Here is a 19,852-nt window from a genome sequence, read left to right as displayed (position 1 = left end):
GGTTTTAAAATATTTTTAAATGTAATTCAATGTCTCTGCATTCCATTGCAACATTGTATCACTAGTCAGGTCTCTTCCAGCCTGGACTCCAATCCCCACAATACCTTGCACCTACTCTGATTTGCGGACCTGCACATGGCATTGTGGGACCTGGAGTCTTGGCTACAGGAGAACTGACTTCGGATACATTGTTTCCTTAGACAGTTATAAGGAAACGTTTTTAACATTTTTAATATAAAATTGCAAAGTTGCCTGAAAATTACATTTCCTTTCAGAAAAAAATAAAATACATTTGGGTGGGCATCTCCATTAAAAATGGGTGCTTTTGAGGCCAACAATATTTAAATAAATTAAATAGATACACAAACAAGCTGCGTTACTTAACATGAATAATTAACCAGGGCGTAAACACTGAGCAAATGCCACGATGAGAAACGTCTTTATGGATCAGAGACCTGGAGAGGGGAGGATATGAAATGTCTGTTTAATAGTCTTAAATCCAATATAAAGAAGGAACCAAACATTTTTAGAAATGGTTCCACGGGCTAAGGAAGCCACAGTGCTGTAAAGTACAACTGGATTGGATAGAAGCCTCTGACTTAAAGGAGAAGGAAAGCTACCAAAGCAGTTTACTGTCAATAGATTAGCCACAATAGTGCAAGCTACAACACTATATTTATCTTGCAGAATGCTTTACCATACCTGAGTAAAAAGCTCTAGAAGCTCTCTCTGTTTGTTTAGGATAGCAGCTGCCATATTTGCTCGGTGTGACATCACTTCCTGCATAGCTCTGGGCTCAGATTACAGCAGGGAGGGGGAAAAGGGAGGGGGAGAGGAGCAAACTGAGCATGCTCAAGCCCTAGCCCTGGAGGTTTATTCTAAAAACAGGAAGTCTGATACAAAAGCCCATGTGTACACATTAGAAAGAAAGAAATGCTGTGTTTCTTTTGACAGAGGACTCAGAGCAGAATTACTTTGAGGGTTTACTGGTGCATTTATATAGACCTTTCTGATAAAGTTTACTTAATTTTAGCCTTTCCTTCTCCTTCAAGGTCCCCATACACGAGCAGATAGAAGATGCCAGCAGATTAAGTTGGCAGCTTATTGTGCAGTAGTGATAGGCACCCGGCCTGACTTCGGTTTATAGACCCGCACCCGACGATTACATCACAAAAGGGGCGGGGCAGCCGGGCACCTATAAATCCAGAAACAGCAGTGAAAGAACTCAACCCCCACCTGCCCACAACCTGCAAACAGCACAGAGAGGTCCAGTAACGTAACTGGAAGGGGCGGGCCCTGGTGCGGGATGTGCAGCCGGGCCCCCCGCCCCCCTCCGTACCAGATTATCTGTCCCAAAATCGGCCACTGCGGACGGAAATTGGCAGTGCGCGAGTTGCCGGAGGGCCCTGAGGGGGCGCGGGCCCTGGCCCCATTGCACCCCCTGCTCCCCCGGTAGTTCCACCACTGGAGAGGTTGACCCAAACCCCCCTATCGAGTCAGCCTGCACATCACTATTGGGCAGTGTATGGATCCCTCCGACGGGCTTCCCTGATCAATATCTGAAAATCAGACAGATTTTGATCAGGCAGGGATTGAAGAATCCCTGAAAAAATCTAAGAAAAAAAACCCTCTAAACTGCTAATCATAAGAATAGTAAATTTGCAGTATGTTTCCCCAAACAGAGGGGCAGATTTCAGGCACAGGATTACACATCATCAGAGAAACAGCGCAACTACTTAACACAAAGCACCAAAGATAATCATTAAAAGTAGCCAAGATGGCAAAAATTACAAAGAAATCAATGCAACTTTTCCTGCGCCAAGTACCTGCAGGATGGCCAGACAAGCGATAGGCCCCTTGAAAAACTGTTTGAGCCAATGAGATTAAATCTCTTTCATCAGCCCCACCCCCTGCCTGGCCACAGCCATTCAAATCACTGCTCAGGTATATAGCTTGTTCCTGATTGGCACAACCTATAAACAGAAGGCTTGCTCCTGGGGCTACCCAAGTAACAGAGAGAACTTGCATAGGTCAAGGATATGGTATATACAGAAAGATGGCCATTATACAGTATATTATGGCCACAGACACAATGTCTGTATATAATACAGCTTCTTTTAAAGGTGAAATTTTCCCTGAGAAAGCAAAGGGGACTTTTTTGCATCATTGATTTTGGTGGTTGATGATGACCACTAACTGTATACGATAAAATATATAATAAAGGGGTTTGTCATTCTTACAGGAGATATAATCTAACAGTACAGCTATGGGATTCATTATCCGGAAACCCGTTATCCAGAAAGTTCCGAATTATGGAAAGGCCCTCTCCCATAGACTCTATTATAATCAATAATCCAAACATTTTTTAATTACAATAGAACCCCCATTTAGCATCCCCTGATTTTAAGTTTTCCCTCATTTTACATCGTTGTTTTGTGGTCCCACCTATATATGATGCATAATACATTTCCCTGATTTTACGTTTTCCTGGATTTAACATTATTTTTTTCTGGTCCCCTGAAAAACGTAAAATGGGGGTTTTACTGTATTTCCTTTTTCTCTGTAATAATAAAACAGTAGCTTGTACTTGATCCCAACTAAGATATAATTAATCCTTATTAGACTTAAGACATGAAGATCCAATTTACGGCAATAACATTTATCCGGAAACCCCCAGGTCCCAAGCATTCTGGATAACAGATCCCATACCTGTATTATATTTATGCTATCATGCATTATTCAGAAAACTGTGCTACAGAATAACCCTTAAGTGTATCCAACTCCCAAAAATCAGAGGCTGAACCAAAACTCCCAGAGATGCTCTTGTTGCTGTCAGTACTCCCTGCCTAATTCAAGAGCACCCATACCTTGTATATACTTTGATAGGCTATGCAGCCTATCAAAGTGAGCCTTCCCAGTCCCACCAGCAGTTGGGGGCCACACTAATTATAACATACTCATTGTTTTACCTAAATGCCAATTTTTGGTCTACATCGATTCTGTACGGCAAAGGGTACACAACTGCCTTGATATGGAAATCTGAGCATGGAGTCAAAAATTTCCCCCAAAAAAACTTCTTAAACAAAAATAGCTTAAATTAAAAAAGACAAAACATAACTACATAATATAGAGGTGCTGAAGAAGGTAATATGGCTGTATTTTGGGCTAAAAGGCAAAAGATGTCACCATCGGCAGTTAGGGTCAATGCTACATGGACGCAGAAAGTTCCACCTTGCCTTTGGTGGCTATAAATTCCTTGTCATTCGATAGAGGTTGGCTCTTGTTGCAAAGCTTTTCCTTCAGCATCTCCAATTCATATTCGTGTAAGATCTTTTGCGTCAGAAACTTTTCACGTTTGACCCGAGCCTTCACCTCCGATGAGACGTCAGGGATCAGCCAGGCCACGAAGAATTTGAAAAGAAAGACTACATGCTGCAGGGAAAATACAAACAATGTTAAGAATTAAGCTGATGTGACAAGTAGGGAGGTATGGGCTGAAATATACGAACAGGAGGACGGCACTCCGGTAAAAAGCAGGTTTTTATTGTAGAGTACTGCAAGGATACATAGGCCTTACGCGTTTCGGGAACACCTTCCCTTAATCATAGGCATACAAAATGGATCGAACACATGCATTATATACTATAGATGTCTAGCGACCTCTGTTGGTTATCAGAGTTCTTACAGCTAAAAAATGTATACATATATTTTTTCTTGTACTTTATTATGTTTTGTAAATCAATAAAACCAAACACACTCTGTTAAAATATATAAAACCAAAAAGGGGAAAGGGAATTATCTAGCCTTGGAAGTTGCATATAGTTGTCAATTGGAGTTGAAGTGTAGCAATGTGATAATAACTTAAATCCTTACTATAGGATTTATCCTAAGGCAAATCAACTCCTATATAATTTACTTTAAATCGTATTATTTTGATTTTTTTCTCTATATGCTGTATTTATATTTGAATGTACTAAAAGATGTACAAAGATGTAAATTGGTGTATGCACGCTCATGTGGGGATGTCAAGGGGAGAAAAAGGAAAAAGGAAAGAGAAGGGGGGGGGTTTTGGTATTTATTCATTTTTTGTATATATATAGATTGAACTTAAGGAAATCTTTTATATGTATGTGCGTATACAGTCGGATTCGATCGGAAGCTATGGGTTGGACTTCCATTAATTTATATAGTAGTTATATGAACAGGCTTAGATATCCCTCTAAATTTAATTTAAATTACCCTCTAACTTCTATCCCCTACATTCCAGATGCCCCTCTATGGACACGTTCCAAGATTTGGTAGAGGGAGACTTAACCAAATTGAGTTTAGACAGGTCCAGGAGGACCCTTGAAAACATCTCTAGTGAAGAAAGAGCAGCCATAAAATCTTTGAGAGATAACACAGCTCTCACAATCAGACAAGCAGATAAAGGGGGATGTGTTGTGGTGATGAACACCACGGACTACATATCCGAAGCTGAAAGACAGCTTAGTGATTCCGATACTTATCAAAGATTACACTCCAATCCACAAAATGAATATATGAGAATCATTGAGCAACTGGTTTCTTATGGGGTGTCATTGGGGGTGGTGGATCCTCGGGACAAGGAATATTTGGTGAGAACACAACCTATTGTCCCGATCTTCCACCACCTCCCTAAGATACACAAATCTTTGTCATCCCCAGAGGGTAGACCCATTGTGGCTAGTATAGGGTCAGTCAATGAAGGCCTTTCCGATTGGGTGGATGCTTGCTTGAACCCCCTGGTACCTCAATTGGCTTCTTTTATCAGGGATTCCGGTCACTTGTTGGATAAGTTGTCTACCGTGAAATGGTTAGACACATACACATGGGTCACAATGGATGTGAAGTCATTGTATTCAATGATACCACATACATTAGGCGTCACTGCCGTCACAGAGATATTGAGGGATGCACAACAATATACGGAAGATTTCATTCACTTCACACTTTTAGTTTTAGAATATCTGCTAACACACAACTTTTTTTATTTTGACGGGGGTTTCTACCTTCAGAGACGGGGGACCGCCATGGGGGCCTCATTTGCCCCTTCCTATGCCAACCTCTATATGGGGTGGTGGGAGCGGTCCCACGTCTATGGAACGGAAAACCCCTTCCGTCACCACATAATATGGTATGGCCGCTATATAGACGACCTTTTGTTTATATGGGGTGGTCCACAAGAGTTGATTGGTGATTTTCATTCTTATTTAAACGACAACCAACACAATCTAATTTTTTCACTTGAGCACAACCATCTGGAAATTAACTTTCTGGATCTTAATCTAAGAGGTAACTATGTAAGGGGAGGCATTGAATCCAATATTTTTAGGAAACCAACGGCAGGCAATACGATACTAAAAGCCAATAGTTGTCATCCTAAGCACACTATTCGCAGTATCCCTTATAGCCAGTTTGTTAGGTATAGAAGGAATTGCAGTCAAGATGATACCTTTAACGAACAGTCTCGAATGCTGGGAGATAGGCTCTGTAGGCGGGGCTACTCTAAGGAGATTGTAATGACATCATTTGATAAAGCAGGGAGTTCCATAAATAAAAATGGTTCCCGCTCTTATTCTAAATCCAAGTCCAAGACATACGCTACTAAAGGGGAGAATCAAGTCCATTTCATAACGGAATATAGTGAGGAATATAATAAAATCTGCGGCATCATCAGGAAACATATTCCAGTTTTATACAATGATGCCAAGTTAGCGGAGACTCTGAAGTCGACAGACATCAGATATGTCTCGAAAAAAGCTCCTACGCTGGGAAAGATCTTGGCACCCAGTTTGGTGACTAAAGGTCCAATTAATACCAACAGTACTTGGCTTTCGGTTAGAGGCACATATAGATGTCGGACAATGCCATGCAAGACATGCACGGTTATCTCCACAGGATCCGATTTCAAGTCCAATGTTACTGGGAGAACTTTTCAAAACTATGGCTTTTATAACTGTAACACTAAGAGAGTCATCTATTTACTGGAATGTACATGTTGTGGGAAACAATATGTGGGACGCACTACCCGCTGCTTAAAGGAAAGGGTTAGGGAGCATATCAGGGAAATTGATAAAAAGGACGAGGGTTCTCCTGTCGGTAAACATTTTGCCCTATGTTCCTCGAGAGGTATCCAGGACCTGGCAGTTAAAGTCATTGAACAGGTAAAGGTACCATTTAGAGGGGGTGATCCACTACATGTAATCAATTTAAGGGAAGCCTTCTGGATCCTAAAACTGGAAACGAGAACACCAAAGGGCTTAAACACTAGATATGATATCACCTACCTATACTGACATATGTGAATTATAGGTTGTATCATTTGAGTATGCAGATACCTATTAGATCTGGGTCGAGTAAAAGGACAACCCACTAGGATATCTAAGCCTGTTCATATAACTACTATATAAATTAATGGAAGTCCAACCCATAGCTTCCGATCGAATCCGACTGTATACGCACATACATATAAAAGATTTCCTTAAGATCAATCTATATATATACAAAAAATGAATAAATACCAAAACCCCCCCCCCCTTCTCTTTCCTTTTTCCTTTTTCTCCCCTTGACATCCCCACATGAGCGTGCATACACCAATTTACATATATATATCTTTTAGTACATTCAAATATAAATACAGCATATAGAGAAAAAAATCAAAATAATACGATTTAAAGTAAATTATATAGGAGTTGATTTGCCTTAGGATAAATCCTATAGTAAGGATTTAAGTTATTATCACATTGCTACACTTCAACTCCAATTGACAACTATATGCAACTTCCAAGGCTAGATAATTCCCTTTCCCCTTTTTGGTTTTATATATTTTAACAGAGTGTGTTTGGTTTTATTGATTTACAAAACATAATAAAGTACAAGAAAAAATATATGTATATATTTTTTAGCTGTAAGAACTCTGATAACCAACAGAGGTCGTTAGACATCTATAGTATATAATGCATGTGTTCGATCCATTTTGTATGCCTATGATTAAGGGAAGGTGTTCCCGAAACGCGTAAGGCCTATGTATCCTTGCAGTACTCTACAATAAAAACCTGCTTTTTACCGGAGTGCCGTCCTCCTGTTCGTATATTACTGTTGGCAGTGGGGACACTGCGGACTGAGCACCCGGCACTACAGAGGAACAGCTAAGTGGTGGTGAGTCGAAGCGGTCGTTATCGTTTTTGAGAGGTATGGGCTGACCCCCAAAACGCAGGTTTACCTTCTGGGCTGAGTGGGTTTAGGACTGGGTGCAGGTGTAACCATGGCCCACTCCAGGGTACACAACTTGCCCGGAGGCTGTGCTCCCTGCCCTGTACATCAACATTGGTGGGATAGTATTCCCAGAACTTAGGCCTTTACGTGTCTTCTCAGCTAAAAGATTTTCTCGTTTCTGACAGGAAAACAATAAAACTTACCTCCATTATAATGATGAAGGCCATCTTGGCAGCAAGGATATGCCAGTACTGCATGGTGGTTTTGTACTCCTTTTCATGACCAGGGGGATAGCGATAGTCTCGATACCTGAAGGTTTAAGCAAACAGCAGCCTTAGGGCTTTGTATTCTTTAGCTGGTCGCCCACAGATCCATTTGGCGAGGTCACCAAAACTTGCCCTAACTTGGCCGCCCAAATCAGATGCTCTGATTGTTTAGCCCCTGGACCAATAATTATACCATGACAGAGACTTATGCGACTCCTCAGGGGAGGATTGTGTCAAACGACAAATGCAGTCCTTGCCCAAAGGGATTTGCAAAGCTATCCATTAGATATCTGGCTGGTCTTATAATGATCAGAGACAAACCATTGTTTTGGCACCATACATGGTTCAATACGTCCAGAAATGTAATTGATAGGCAATACCAGCCTCTGTATAGCAATCATATGATTGGACTGGAGGGGAATTAACCAACAAAACCACCAACATGTCACCAACCAGCAGCCAATAAACCACTGGATGATCCCCATACTTAGACTTAATTGGGTGTTTGTAAACAAACTGGCAACAAAATTGTCTGTATATGGGTGGCAAAATAATTAATCAAACAAAGAAATCTAAACGTGTAACTACTGAAACAAAATCAAGAATTCTGAACTATTTGCACACACAACACTGGCCAGTTTGGACAATTTCAATGAAATAGATGGCTATCTCTTCACAAAATTGACTCATGACGAAAGAGAATGTGATCTGACGTGATGACAAATCTCTAAGTTTGTAAGTTGTCATCAGACAAATAGTCATCTGAATGGCCAAATAAGGGCCTCTAATGACATGCGTTGTGCATGAAGTTGGATCTGCCCGTTTGTGGGCAGCTTTAGGCTAAGATTTTCCCAAAGGCAAATTCCAAAGGAAGTCTATTAAGAATGATCTCTGTCTTGTTGGTGGTGGAAAGGGGGTGCAGTTTGGTACAAACATGGCCAGCAGGAGGTGGAAAGCAGGTGGATACTAGAGGTGTTTCTAAGGATGTCCTGGAGAGAATAACTGCTATTTGGGTCATGCTCCTTCTTGCACAGATAGGTAGGCAATCATAAGTATCATATACTTACCACAGTTATTGATCAGAGATATTCCAAACGTTATCTCTCCAAACACGTGAACACCCTAATGAAGAGGTCTTTAGACTTGGTGGGCCAAAATTCTGAGCTCATGAAATGGCTTCAGATACATGGTACAATGTCCATAATGGTTGTATATGGCTACAGTTTTAGACAAGTCCAAAGTGGAAGCTCTTTCATGAAGCAACCTTCAAAAAAGGAGCAGAGTGTCTACCAACCTGCAGCTGACGACGTTCATGTCATTTTCCGTGGGCATGCTCTGCTCCTTAAAATCAGCGACATTAAAAACAGAAAGGCTGCTGTTAATGTATCCAGACATGGGCGTGTCTGTATCTTGCGTGTAGGCATAATAGTACACCAGGCGAGGAATCATGTCTGACGTGAAGGCCACGATGAAAGCCTGAAAAAAAGACCGTAGTTACTGGGGGCCCTTTAGATAGGGGAAATATGAATTTTCGGTATGTTGTAGATACTATAAGATACTTTGCTGTTTGTCCATTGCCATGTGTAGAGTCATGTCATGAGCATGAAAGGCTAAATTGAAGCACAAGGATTCTAAGAAAAACGACTGCCCTTGCACTTCTAGATAGATCAATGACCCCACATTCATCACTTTCTGCTGAAACTGCCACCTGAGTACAGGGCTGCCTTGAGAAGTTGTAGAAACCTTGATCTACCCAATTCTGTCCCAATGCATTTAAACTACACCCATACTATACACCCCAACATTTTCAGCAATCTGAGCCCTCTGCTTTAACCAAGTCCCCAAGAAGATCCCTGTCTGCCCCCTCCTTGATTCCTTCTGTCTAAGTAGACCACAAGGCAATCAATTGCCCTTACATTTGTTACAACTGAGAGAATAGCAATGCTGTTCAGGATTTCTTGCCACACCCCGATGCTGTGCGCCTTGGCAGCTACCGGTCTCTTAAATAATGTGGTCAGCTTCCATGCGTCGACCCTAATCTCCAGGATGTTGTTCAGAAGAGCGAGTAGAGGCGCCAGCGGGAAGGAGGCCACAAACAGCGTAATGAATCCAAACTGAACCACTAAAGAAGGAGTACAAAATCAGATGGGATCAACTATTATAAAAATGTGATTGGTTAAAATGAGATCATTGTCAATCATGTTGTAATTGGCTCTTATGTGATTCATCCCAGGTCACAACCGATACCAAATTGCCCTTGAACTCGTTTCTTACCCATTTCAAGATACTCGTAGAACAAACCCAGACTGCCAAAGTTTTGAAGGTCGCCATCTTGTTCCCATCGGTTGTAGAGATTTTCTGGATGATTCCTGGCTTTCCTGCGCTTCAACCAATTCCACGTCCACCTAAATTGGTGTTGAACATGCGGTTTGATGAGAGTTTCTATGGAAATGATCCATTGTACGCGTTCCCACCCAAATGATCTATGGTGGTCATTACTCACGGAACAAATGCTTCTTGAATGTTGCCCCAGATTTGCTTTCCAGCCATAACGATGGTGAGCTGAGTGGTCAGTTCTATAAGGCACCCAGCTGGGTCACACTACAACATAATAGAGACTTTATGAGATCTAGAACATTTAGTGAATGTCTATACACCAACAATGTCTATACACTAACAAAGTGAACAAAAGGTTTATAGGCAATAAGAATTTTTAATTTTGTTGTGAGGCATTCTGGAGTTTTCCGTTGAAGCAACAGATGAGGGACGACCCCTTCATCTTGCCCATATATCTGTGTTCTACTTCCTAACAAGTCTTGTGGGGAAGCAATGTGCAGATTATTTCCCCAGGGACAATTCAACTTTAGGAATGAGACGTAGGGGGTCTCTTACCATCTTCTTATATCAAATACTGGCATGATATCTGAAGACCACTCAAAGACTCTGAACACTCAAAGCCTCTGCTCACAGAGAGTAAAGGACTCAAGATGTTGAGATAACTTAGCAGCAGCAGTTTCCGAGAGGTCTCAGATAACATGCTGTACTATGGACAGTATTGTATAGACCAGGGATACCCAACCTTTTTTATCTGTGAGCCACATTCAAATGTAAAAAATTAGTTGAAGAGCAGCACAAGCATAAAAAAGTTCCTGAGGGAGTCAATTATGGGTTGTGATTGACCACTGGTAGAACCTATGTTGACTGGCAGCCTATAGGATTATCTGTACACCTTGTTCTTATGCCTCCAAGCCAACAAAAACTAAGCACCTGTGTTGAGGTCACTGGGAGCAACATTCAAGGGGTTGGAGAGCAACATGTCGCTCACAAGTCACTGTTGGGGACCACTGGTATAGACCTAGCGCTAAATACCTTTCAGCCACCAGGTGGCAACCTTTGTTATTCTAAGTGTTCACATTTTACAAATTGTGATCATTTGGGCGCTACTTTTTATTTATTTTTTCTCCCACCACCATATAGACAATAATTGCCCAGCTCAGACATTCACCTCTTCATTTCTCCACTGCCCGAACAAGTAGGTGTAATCGGCAGGGTAACCCACAAACTTGCCCTTAAAGAACGCAACGTAGAAGCAGGAGGAATAGTAGTTGACAAACTGGAAGAGGAACATTTTCATTGTGAGTCGGTTCTCATACTCCAGGTGGGTCCTTGGGACTTCTGCAAATATAAGAGTAGCAAAGAGTGAGGGTTGGATTGTTTAAATGACCAGCATCACAGGACTCCATTATTCCCTATGGCAATGTGCACTGAGCAATTTTAATGGCTGTTATCTCAATGCGTTATCTCAATGCAATATCCCCAACTGCAACTTCTCAGCAATAACATTCCTGCAGCCAACAAGTGAAAACTAAATTGATTCATTCCTTTGAAATTGAACACGTAGCAAATCTCTTGTTTCATAAACTGTTGTCAAAATAAGTAATTTCTTGACTGCGGAAAGATTGTGTTATATAGAGAAAGGCAGAGCCAGGATATAAGATAAAGCAACTGCCAACCAATCAGAACTGCAGTCCCCTGGGTCTCTGTGAAGAATAGAAATGAAACAAATGTGGGAATATTGTGTTAAAACCTTGAGACTGAATGGATTTTCCTTGAGTCGCTAACAGGATCAAATATATATGATTGGCATATCAGCAGTACAAAATTTTTGTTGCAGTGACATTGCCACCTACAGGCCACAAGCAGCAGGTACAGCATCCGGCTGAAGTACAAGTCATATTAGAGCCCAGTGTTATACAATCCTAACAAGTGAGTGCAATAAGGTTCTCAGCAGTGGGTGAAATGTGGCAGATTCTTCCCACTGACACAGAAATATCAACACAGATGTGTCTCCCTGTCTTAGCACCCAGCCTGCAATGTGATACATAAAGTTGTAAAGTTACTGACCAGTACTACATGATAATAGTTGTATTTGTGCCAAAAAGTCGCCATTGGAAGCAGCAGTCCTGCCCTGCTTTATGGCAGCTGAGATTCTAGCTATCTGTATAACAGAGCATTCTGTCCCAGTGGCTGCACAGATCCTATCTGATCCCCATTGTAAGCAGCAGTCCTGCCCTGCTTTATGGCTGAGATTCTAGCTATCTGTATAACAGAGCATTCTGTCCCAGTGACTGCACAGATCCTATCTGATCCCCATTGGAAGCAGCAGTCCTGTCCTGCTTTATGGCAGCTGAGATTCTAGTTATCTGTAAAACAGAGCATTCTGTCCCAGTAGCTGCACAGATCATATCTGATCCCCATTGGAAGCAGCAGTCCTGTCCTGCTTTATGGCAGCTGAGATTCTAGTTATCTGTATAACAGAGCATTCTGTCCCAGTGGCTGCACAGATCCTGTCTGATCCCCATTGGAAGCAGCAGTCCTGCCCTGCTTTATGGCAGCTGAGATTCTAGCTATCTGTAAAACAGAGCATTCTGTCCCAGTGGCTGCACAGATACTGTCTGATCCCCATTGGAAGCAGCAGTCCTGCCCTGCTTTATGGCTGAGATTCATACAGCCTGGTTGAACACAGTGGTATATTTTAACTGCAAAGCTTAACTTACCCATATCAGTAATCCATATGGCAACGCGCTCGTACAAGAAGTTAAGGATCATTATGGTGATAAAGTTCAGGACGGAGGCCGTGACGGACGTGGCCAGCTGAGGAGTCAGCAAGTTGCTCACAGGCGCCAGGGTTTGATTATTTTCCATGATACTGGCGAACGCTGCATAGACCCACAGCCGATAGACTATAATGGCAATGATACTGGCAATAATCAGCGCAATCTGGAATTAATATTTAAGAAAGGCCAGTCAGTTGGACGGCAGGAGGAACATATGGATGAAGACCACAAAGGTGAGACTTTTACTTCCATGCTGTTGTACTGAGGTCACTGGTCAAGTTTATTGCTAAATGGTAATTGAAGATGAAATATGCGGATGTCTCAGTGAGAGCCGGTTACTTTAGTGTGTGTGGATGGGTATGTGTTTGGTTCCAATGACAAATTGAAAAGGTGTGTAACATATTCTTATGAGAGTTTTATAGTTAGATCAGCAGAACAGTAACATTGTCACACTTTGCGGGTGATGGATGTTTCCGTGGGGAACATCAGATGCTGCCAACCAAAGAAATGGCTGCACAGCCGTACCCACCCCCATACACAATGGTTTCAATACATGCTGGTACCCAGGTGAAACATCAGCATAATATTAAGTTTAACATAAAGAGCAAGAAATTGTATAATCCACTGATAAAAGATACCAATCTGCACTAGTGGCCAATTGAGCCAGCAAGAGGGGGGGTGTTGGATCCCCATGGCTATTGATTGTAAAAGAGCAGCATGTTCCTTCTTCATCTTCAATTTCTATGAAGGGATCATTGGCTCAGTGTGCAGTTTTAGCCATTGTCTCTCAGGCTGGCTAGTTCAAACATTTCTCATCATCTCCATTTGCTCCTCCCCCCCTTTGTGTTATAATTAATTTGCAAGAAGGCAGAATAGGCATGGTCAAGCTGGACAACCATAAACAGAATTTTATACTGAAGTGACAGACCCCTAAGAACCTTACTCACGGCCTGTACAGAGAGACAAGATAAACCTATTCCAGGATTGGTATTTCCCTGTACTAAGTACAATTCAGCAGGAACAGCCTTTGCTCATAGTCTACATAGTAACATAGTAAGTTAGGTTGAAAGAAGACACACGTCCATCAAGTTCAACCTTTTAACTTTTTTAACCTGCCTAACTGCCAGTTGATCCAGAGGAAGGCGAAAAAACCCCATCTGAAGCCTCTCCAATTTGCCTCTCTAATGTATCAGCCTGTAAAACTGATTCAGGGAGAGAATTCCACATCTTCACAGCTCTCACTGTAACAAACCCCTTCCCAATATTTATATTTTCTTCTAATCGGAATGGGTGACATTGTGTCAGCTGGAAAGACCTACTGGTAAATAAAGTATTAGCAAGATTATTATACAATCCCCTTATATATTTATACACCCTTTTTTATTTATACAACCTTTAAATCACCCCTTAAGCGTCTCTTCTCCAGTGTGAACATACCCAATTTGGCCAGTCTTTCCTCATAGCTAAGATTTTCAATACCTTTTACCAGCTTTGTTGCCCTTCTCTGTACCCTCTCTAATACAATAATGTCCTATTTGAGCTCTGGAGACCAAAACTGTACAGGATATTCTAGATGGGGCCTTACCAGCAGGGATGGGCACATTTTTTCACCTTGTTTTGCCGCGGAAACGACGCCCATAGACTTGTTTGGTGTCTCACGTCAAAAACAAATGTGCGACAACATTTTTTTGACGCCCATAGACTTTATTGGGCCCTCCTCCCGTGATCCTACGCCCATTTTAATACAGCTCAAGACCTTATTCGCCCTTAATGCTGCTGACTGGCATTGCTTGCTACAGCCAAGTTTATTATCTTGGCTGTATATTATGCCTGTCTGTATAGAGAGATCCCATAAAACTATGGCAGCATATGTATTCCCCTGTACTAAGCACAATTCAGCAGGAACAGCCCCGTAAGTTTGCTCATAGTCTACACAAAGAGATCCCATACAACTATGGCAACATAGGTATTCCCTTGTACTAAGCACAATTTATCAGGAACAGCCCCTAAGTTTGCCCATAGTCTGTACAGAGAGATCCCCACGCCTGGACTTCCTTGTCTGGCACCCCTAGGCTGCCAGGTCCTAGAGCCTGCCTCCTTCGTCACGCACAGCCCTCATCGACGCGTGGTGCGTGGCTCCCCGGTGCTCACTGCGATGTGGCTGGGCGGCCTACCGCCCTTGATAATTTGCTGCCCTAGGCCCAGGCCTTTGTGGCCTCGCCACAGAACCAGGTCTGGAGATCTCATAAAACTATGGCAGCATAGTTATTCCCCTGTACTAAGCACAATTCTGAAGGAAGATTTTGAGTTATAATGACTATAGAGTAGAGGACTAATGGACACCCGTGCATAGTTATAGGGGGAACATCAAGGCTATAATCTGGCAGACACAGCTAAACCTCTGATAACAGCGCTACCAAATATATTGGCGCTATATAAATACATGTTAATAATAAAAAAATACTACATACCAAAATACTATCCTATTTAACAAATGAAGTAATTTAAAATAGCACATAGTAAAAACAATATAGACATATAATACGTTTCAGCTTTAGGCAGTTGTTTAACCTGGGTGACCAAGCAGCACAGAACACTCTCTGTTCCCCCATTGAAGACACCATACAGCAGCAGCCCAGTGACAGGGACAAATAAATAAGACAGACATTAAGGGAAGGATTAAGAATATAAAGTTGCTCACCCAGAACAAAACCGTAGCTCCCGAGAAGCAGAACCGAACCGCCTTGCTAGAGGGAGGCAAATAGGGCTCCATCTCCTGAAACAGTCAAGCAAGAAGAAGCCAATTGAGCAGGAGAGAGACAAATGTGAATAAAAATGAAGCCCCTCACTGGCAGCAAACCGTTCCTGAATAAGAGGACTGTGGTGGGGCTTAATGAGGGGGTTATGGGAGTTGTAGTTTGTGAACAATCTTAATATATATATATATTCCTGTTGCAGGGTTTTCTCTTGCATCTATAAAGGTGCGCGGACATTCTGCACTGTCCATAGCACCCAAGAAATGTTGTTCATTGGCTTATAGATAACCTTTGGGGGGCTGTATGGTGGGCACAGCTTTTTTTCCAGTGATATAAAATCTGAACCAAGAGGGAGTTGCCATATGCATTCACCTGCACCAGGGGCAAATGAATGAAACAAGGTCATTGTTCCTTTAATGGAGAATAAGCTAATGATAAAAGGACGTTGGTTGGGGATCCAGGGAGGGTTTGAAGCACAGCAAGGGCTTTTCTTCCTTTTACCGCAGCAAAAATAACAAATTTCCAAAGAAATGAATCCAACAGCAGGGGAAAAATTTTTTAATTTTGTTAGTTTTGCGCAGCTCTGTTTTGTTCGACCGCCTTACCCAGAAGAGAACTGACATCCAGCACCAGAACACTTGCCAGGATGTTACAAGACGTTTGTTTTATAACAGCTCATATTCCTACAAAAATGTAAAATACTGGCATTTAAATCTCCAGCCCAATTAGAAAAGCAGCAGAAACAGAGATCCCTATCAGGCTTAAAGGGACAGTAGGGTAGCAGCTTGGGGTGGAGCTTATATTATACTATGTAAATACAAATATATGAATGGGAGTTGCCATAGTGGTTGTGCAGGCAAACTCTATGGGAAACCTGAACACATTTATAAATGCTGAGAAGGAAATAAATAAATATATAAGTGAATAACTATAGATGAAGCAGATCCTGTGACAGCTGGGGGGCTCAAGATCATATAGGTGGGGGGGCGGCTCAGCTGGGTCTGGCTTTAAGGATTCAACCAGATCAGAATCTTGCAGAAAGTGGTTAAATCTCAACCAAAATCTTGGATCTGGTGCGTCCCGAATACCTTAGCAAGTGGATGTGGATCATTATAAACAGCAATGATTGGCCAGTACCTAAGACGAACCGAGTGCAAACAGTGATACAATTCTCTTTACATGCAGCCACAGAGTAGTAATTAGTGGTTAAACACACTCATATACTTCACATTTCTTAAAGGATAAGTAAAGCTTTTAAAATAAGTGGATGTAAAACTGGTGAGGATGCTATTCTAAGCACTTTTGTAATTTACATAAATTATTTATTTTCTTTTGATTCCAAGTTTTTAAGGGATACATGTACTGTTAAATGCACAGTTCAGTGTGAAAATAAAAACTGGATAAATAGATAGGCTGTCCAAAATAAAAAAAAATTCTAATATAGTTAGCTAGCCATAAAGGTAATGTATAAAGGCTGGAGTGACTGGATGTGTAACTTAATAGCCAGAACACTACTTCCTGCTTTTCAGCTCTCTAACTCTGAGTAAAGGTGGCCATACAGAGAGATCCGCTCGTTTGTCGATGTCGCCAAACGAGCGGATCTCTCCCCGATATGCCCACCTTGAGGTGGGCAATATCGGGCTGATCCAATCGTGTGCCCTATGGCCCAATGATCAGATCCTATGGTGGCTTTACAGGCGGATCTGACTGGATTTTTAGTCCCATCCGATCGAGATCTGGGAAGCCCGTCGGGGGGCCCCATACACTGGCCAATAAGCTGCCGACTCAGTCTTTCGGCAGCTTTTATCGGCCCATGTATGGCCACCTTTAGTCAGTGACTATAAGGGGGGCCACATGGTACATAACAGTTCAGTGAGTTTGTAATTGATCCCCAGCATTCAGCTCAGATTCAAAAGCAAACAGTTATGTACTATGTGACCCTCCCCCCAGCCACTGATTGGTTACTGCCTGGTAACCAATCAGTGCAAACGAAGAGAGCTGCAAAGCAGGAAGTAGTGTTCTGTTCTGTTAAACATCACTCCAGTCTTTGTTCATTCAATTTTTGCCTAACTTATTATATTTGAAACATTTTTTTATTTTAGACAGGCTAACTATTTATTCAGTTTTTATTTTTATACTGAACAATTCCTTTAATATGAATGAGTTTTGTTCCAACATTGCCACCTGCTGGTCAGTTTCCCACCAGTCTGACCACCAAGTAGTCAAGGAAGTTGTCAGGAGAAAGGAAGAGGCTGCTCTGATGTTCTTCTGCTTAGGAAAGATGTGAGAGAGGTTTCTAATTTTATTCCTAAGCAGAAGAACATCAGAGCAGCCTCTTTGGAACAAAATTCATTCATAATAACAGTACATGTATCCCTTAATAACTTGGAATTAAAAGAAAATAAATAATACATGTAAATTACAAAGGTGCTTAGAATAGCACCCTCAATCAGTTTTACATTCCCTTATTTTAAAGGTTTACTGATGCTATAAATGGATTCACGCATTACTAAGATGCACTAAAGGGGAAGTTAAATCATAAAACAACAGCAAGTTAAATATTCCAGTACAGGTATAGGACCTGTTATCCAGTATGCTCGGGACCTGGGGTTTTACAGATAACAGATATTTCCTTAATTGGGATCCTTTAAAGGGGCTGTTCACCTTCCAAACACCTTTTTCAGTTGAGTTGTTTTCAGATTGTTCACCAGAAATAAAGATTTTTTTTATATGCTATCCATTTTTTATTTTTTATCGTTTTTCCAAAATGGAAGTTTAAAGTTTAATAATTCTGTCTCTGGTGTTTCAGTCTGGCAACTCAGTGATCCAGGAGCATCTGAATTGTTACAATTTGTTACATTTAGTGGCTACATTAGAAGATACATTTATCAGCAGTAACTTTGTAATATTAGCAACAAGTGTATTCTAACAGCTGCCTTTAAGGGAACACAGGGATTCTGCTAAGCAGAGACAAGGATAACAAATGTATCAATTAAATGTATTAAATAGAACAGTTAAAGGGTCGGTGACCCCCTCCCAGAGCTGCATTGGAAGGTGGTCAATAGAAAAACGTATAAATAGAAAGTAATTGGAAAATGTCTTTATTTCTGCTGAACTATAAACTAAACTGAAAAAAGTGTTTGTAGGTGAACAACCCCTTTTAGTCTACTAGAAAATCATATAAACATTAAATAAACCCAATAGGCTGGTTCTGCTTCCAATAAGGATTAATTATATTTTAGTTGGGATCAAATACAAGCTGTTTTCTTTTTTTTTTCAATATTTTTATTTTGAATTTAGGCAAATACAATGAAGAATGACAAACAAAAATCCATACCAGGATAATTAAGGTAAGTAATACATACATTTTTAAGTATTATATAACTGTAAATAACAATTTAGTACAATGAGTAATAAGTTGGTAATAAAAGTAAACCTAGATCAGATATAAATTGGGTTAGCTTGCAAATGATAGAATAGATTACATAAATCCTTGCAAGCTGTTTTATTATTACAGAGAAAAACAAAATCATTTTTAAAAATTTGGATTATTTCATTATAATGGAGTCTATGGGAGACGGCCTTTCCGTAATTCAGAGCTTTGTGGATAATGGGTTTCCGGATAACGGTTCCTATACCTGTATATTGTTTAAACTTTTAATTGACATCCTCGTTGTTGTTTGTTTTTGCAGATGATACTAAATTGTGCAGAACTATAGGTTCCATGCAGGATGCTGCCACTTTGCAAAGTGATCTGTCTAAACTGGAAAACTGGGCAGCAAACTGGAAAATGAGGTTCAATGTTGATAAATGCAAGGTTATGCACTTTGGCAAAAATAATATAAATGCAAGTTATACACTAAATGGCAATGTGTTGGGAGTTTCCTTAAATGAAAAGGATCTAGGGGTCTTTGTAGATAACACGTTGTCTAATTCTGGGCAGTGTCATTCTGTGGCTACTAAAGCAAATAAAGTTCTGTCTTGCATAAAAAAGGGCATTAACTCAAGGGATGAAAACATAATTATGCCTCTTTATAGGTCCCTGGTAAGGCCTCATCTGGAGTATGCAGTTCAGTTTTGGACTCCAGTCCTTAAGAGGGATATAAATGAGCTGGAGAGAGTGCAGAGACGTGCAACTAAATTGGTTAGAGGGACGGAAGACTTAAATTATGAGGGTAGACTGTCAAGGTTGGGGTTGTTTTCTCTGGAAAAAAGGCGCTTGCGAGGGGACATGATTACACTTTACAAGTACATTAGAGGACATTATAGACAAATGGCAGGGGACCTTTTTACCCATAAAGTGGATCACCGTACCAGAGGCCACCCCTTTAGACTAGAAGAAAAGAACTTTCATTTGAAGCAACGTAGAGGGTTCTTCACAGTCAGGACAGTGAGGTTGTGGAATGCACTGCCGGGTGATGTTGTGATGGCTGATTCAGTTAATGCCTTTAAGAATGGCTTGGATGATTTTTTGGAC

The 19,852-nt window shown here is 41.1% G+C and overlaps 1 protein-coding gene across 4 annotated transcripts in view; it reads right to left on the bottom strand.

Moving 5' to 3' along the window:
* Positions 1–2,637: 2,637 nt before the first annotated feature.
* The window catches only part of ano5.S (anoctamin 5 S homeolog), a 42,822-nt gene continuing 25,607 nt past the window's right edge, over positions 2,638–19,852 (bottom strand). For all 4 annotated transcript variants that reach the window (XM_041561011.1, XM_018260312.2, XM_041561009.1 and 1 more), the window contains 9 exons: positions 15,321–15,395; positions 12,560–12,782; positions 11,008–11,177; positions 10,006–10,103; positions 9,777–9,907; positions 9,419–9,624; positions 8,797–8,978; positions 7,440–7,545; positions 2,638–3,432 (listed from right to left, as the gene is read on the bottom strand). In XM_041561011.1, the coding sequence (XP_041416945.1) occupies positions 3,208–3,432; positions 7,440–7,545; positions 8,797–8,978; positions 9,419–9,624; positions 9,777–9,907; positions 10,006–10,103; positions 11,008–11,177; positions 12,560–12,782; positions 15,321–15,395 (1,416 nt within the window). In that variant the 3' untranslated portion in view covers positions 2,638–3,207. The remainder of the gene's footprint in view (positions 3,433–7,439; positions 7,546–8,796; positions 8,979–9,418; positions 9,625–9,776; positions 9,908–10,005; positions 10,104–11,007; positions 11,178–12,559; positions 12,783–15,320; positions 15,396–19,852) is intronic.

This window comes from Xenopus laevis, chromosome 4S (genome assembly GCF_017654675.1).
Source record: "Xenopus laevis strain J_2021 chromosome 4S, Xenopus_laevis_v10.1, whole genome shotgun sequence".
Classification (NCBI taxonomy): Eukaryota; Metazoa; Chordata; class Amphibia; order Anura; family Pipidae; genus Xenopus; species Xenopus laevis.
Note: the sequence above shows the minus strand (reverse complement) of the source record. Positions and strands in the feature narration are given on the sequence as shown.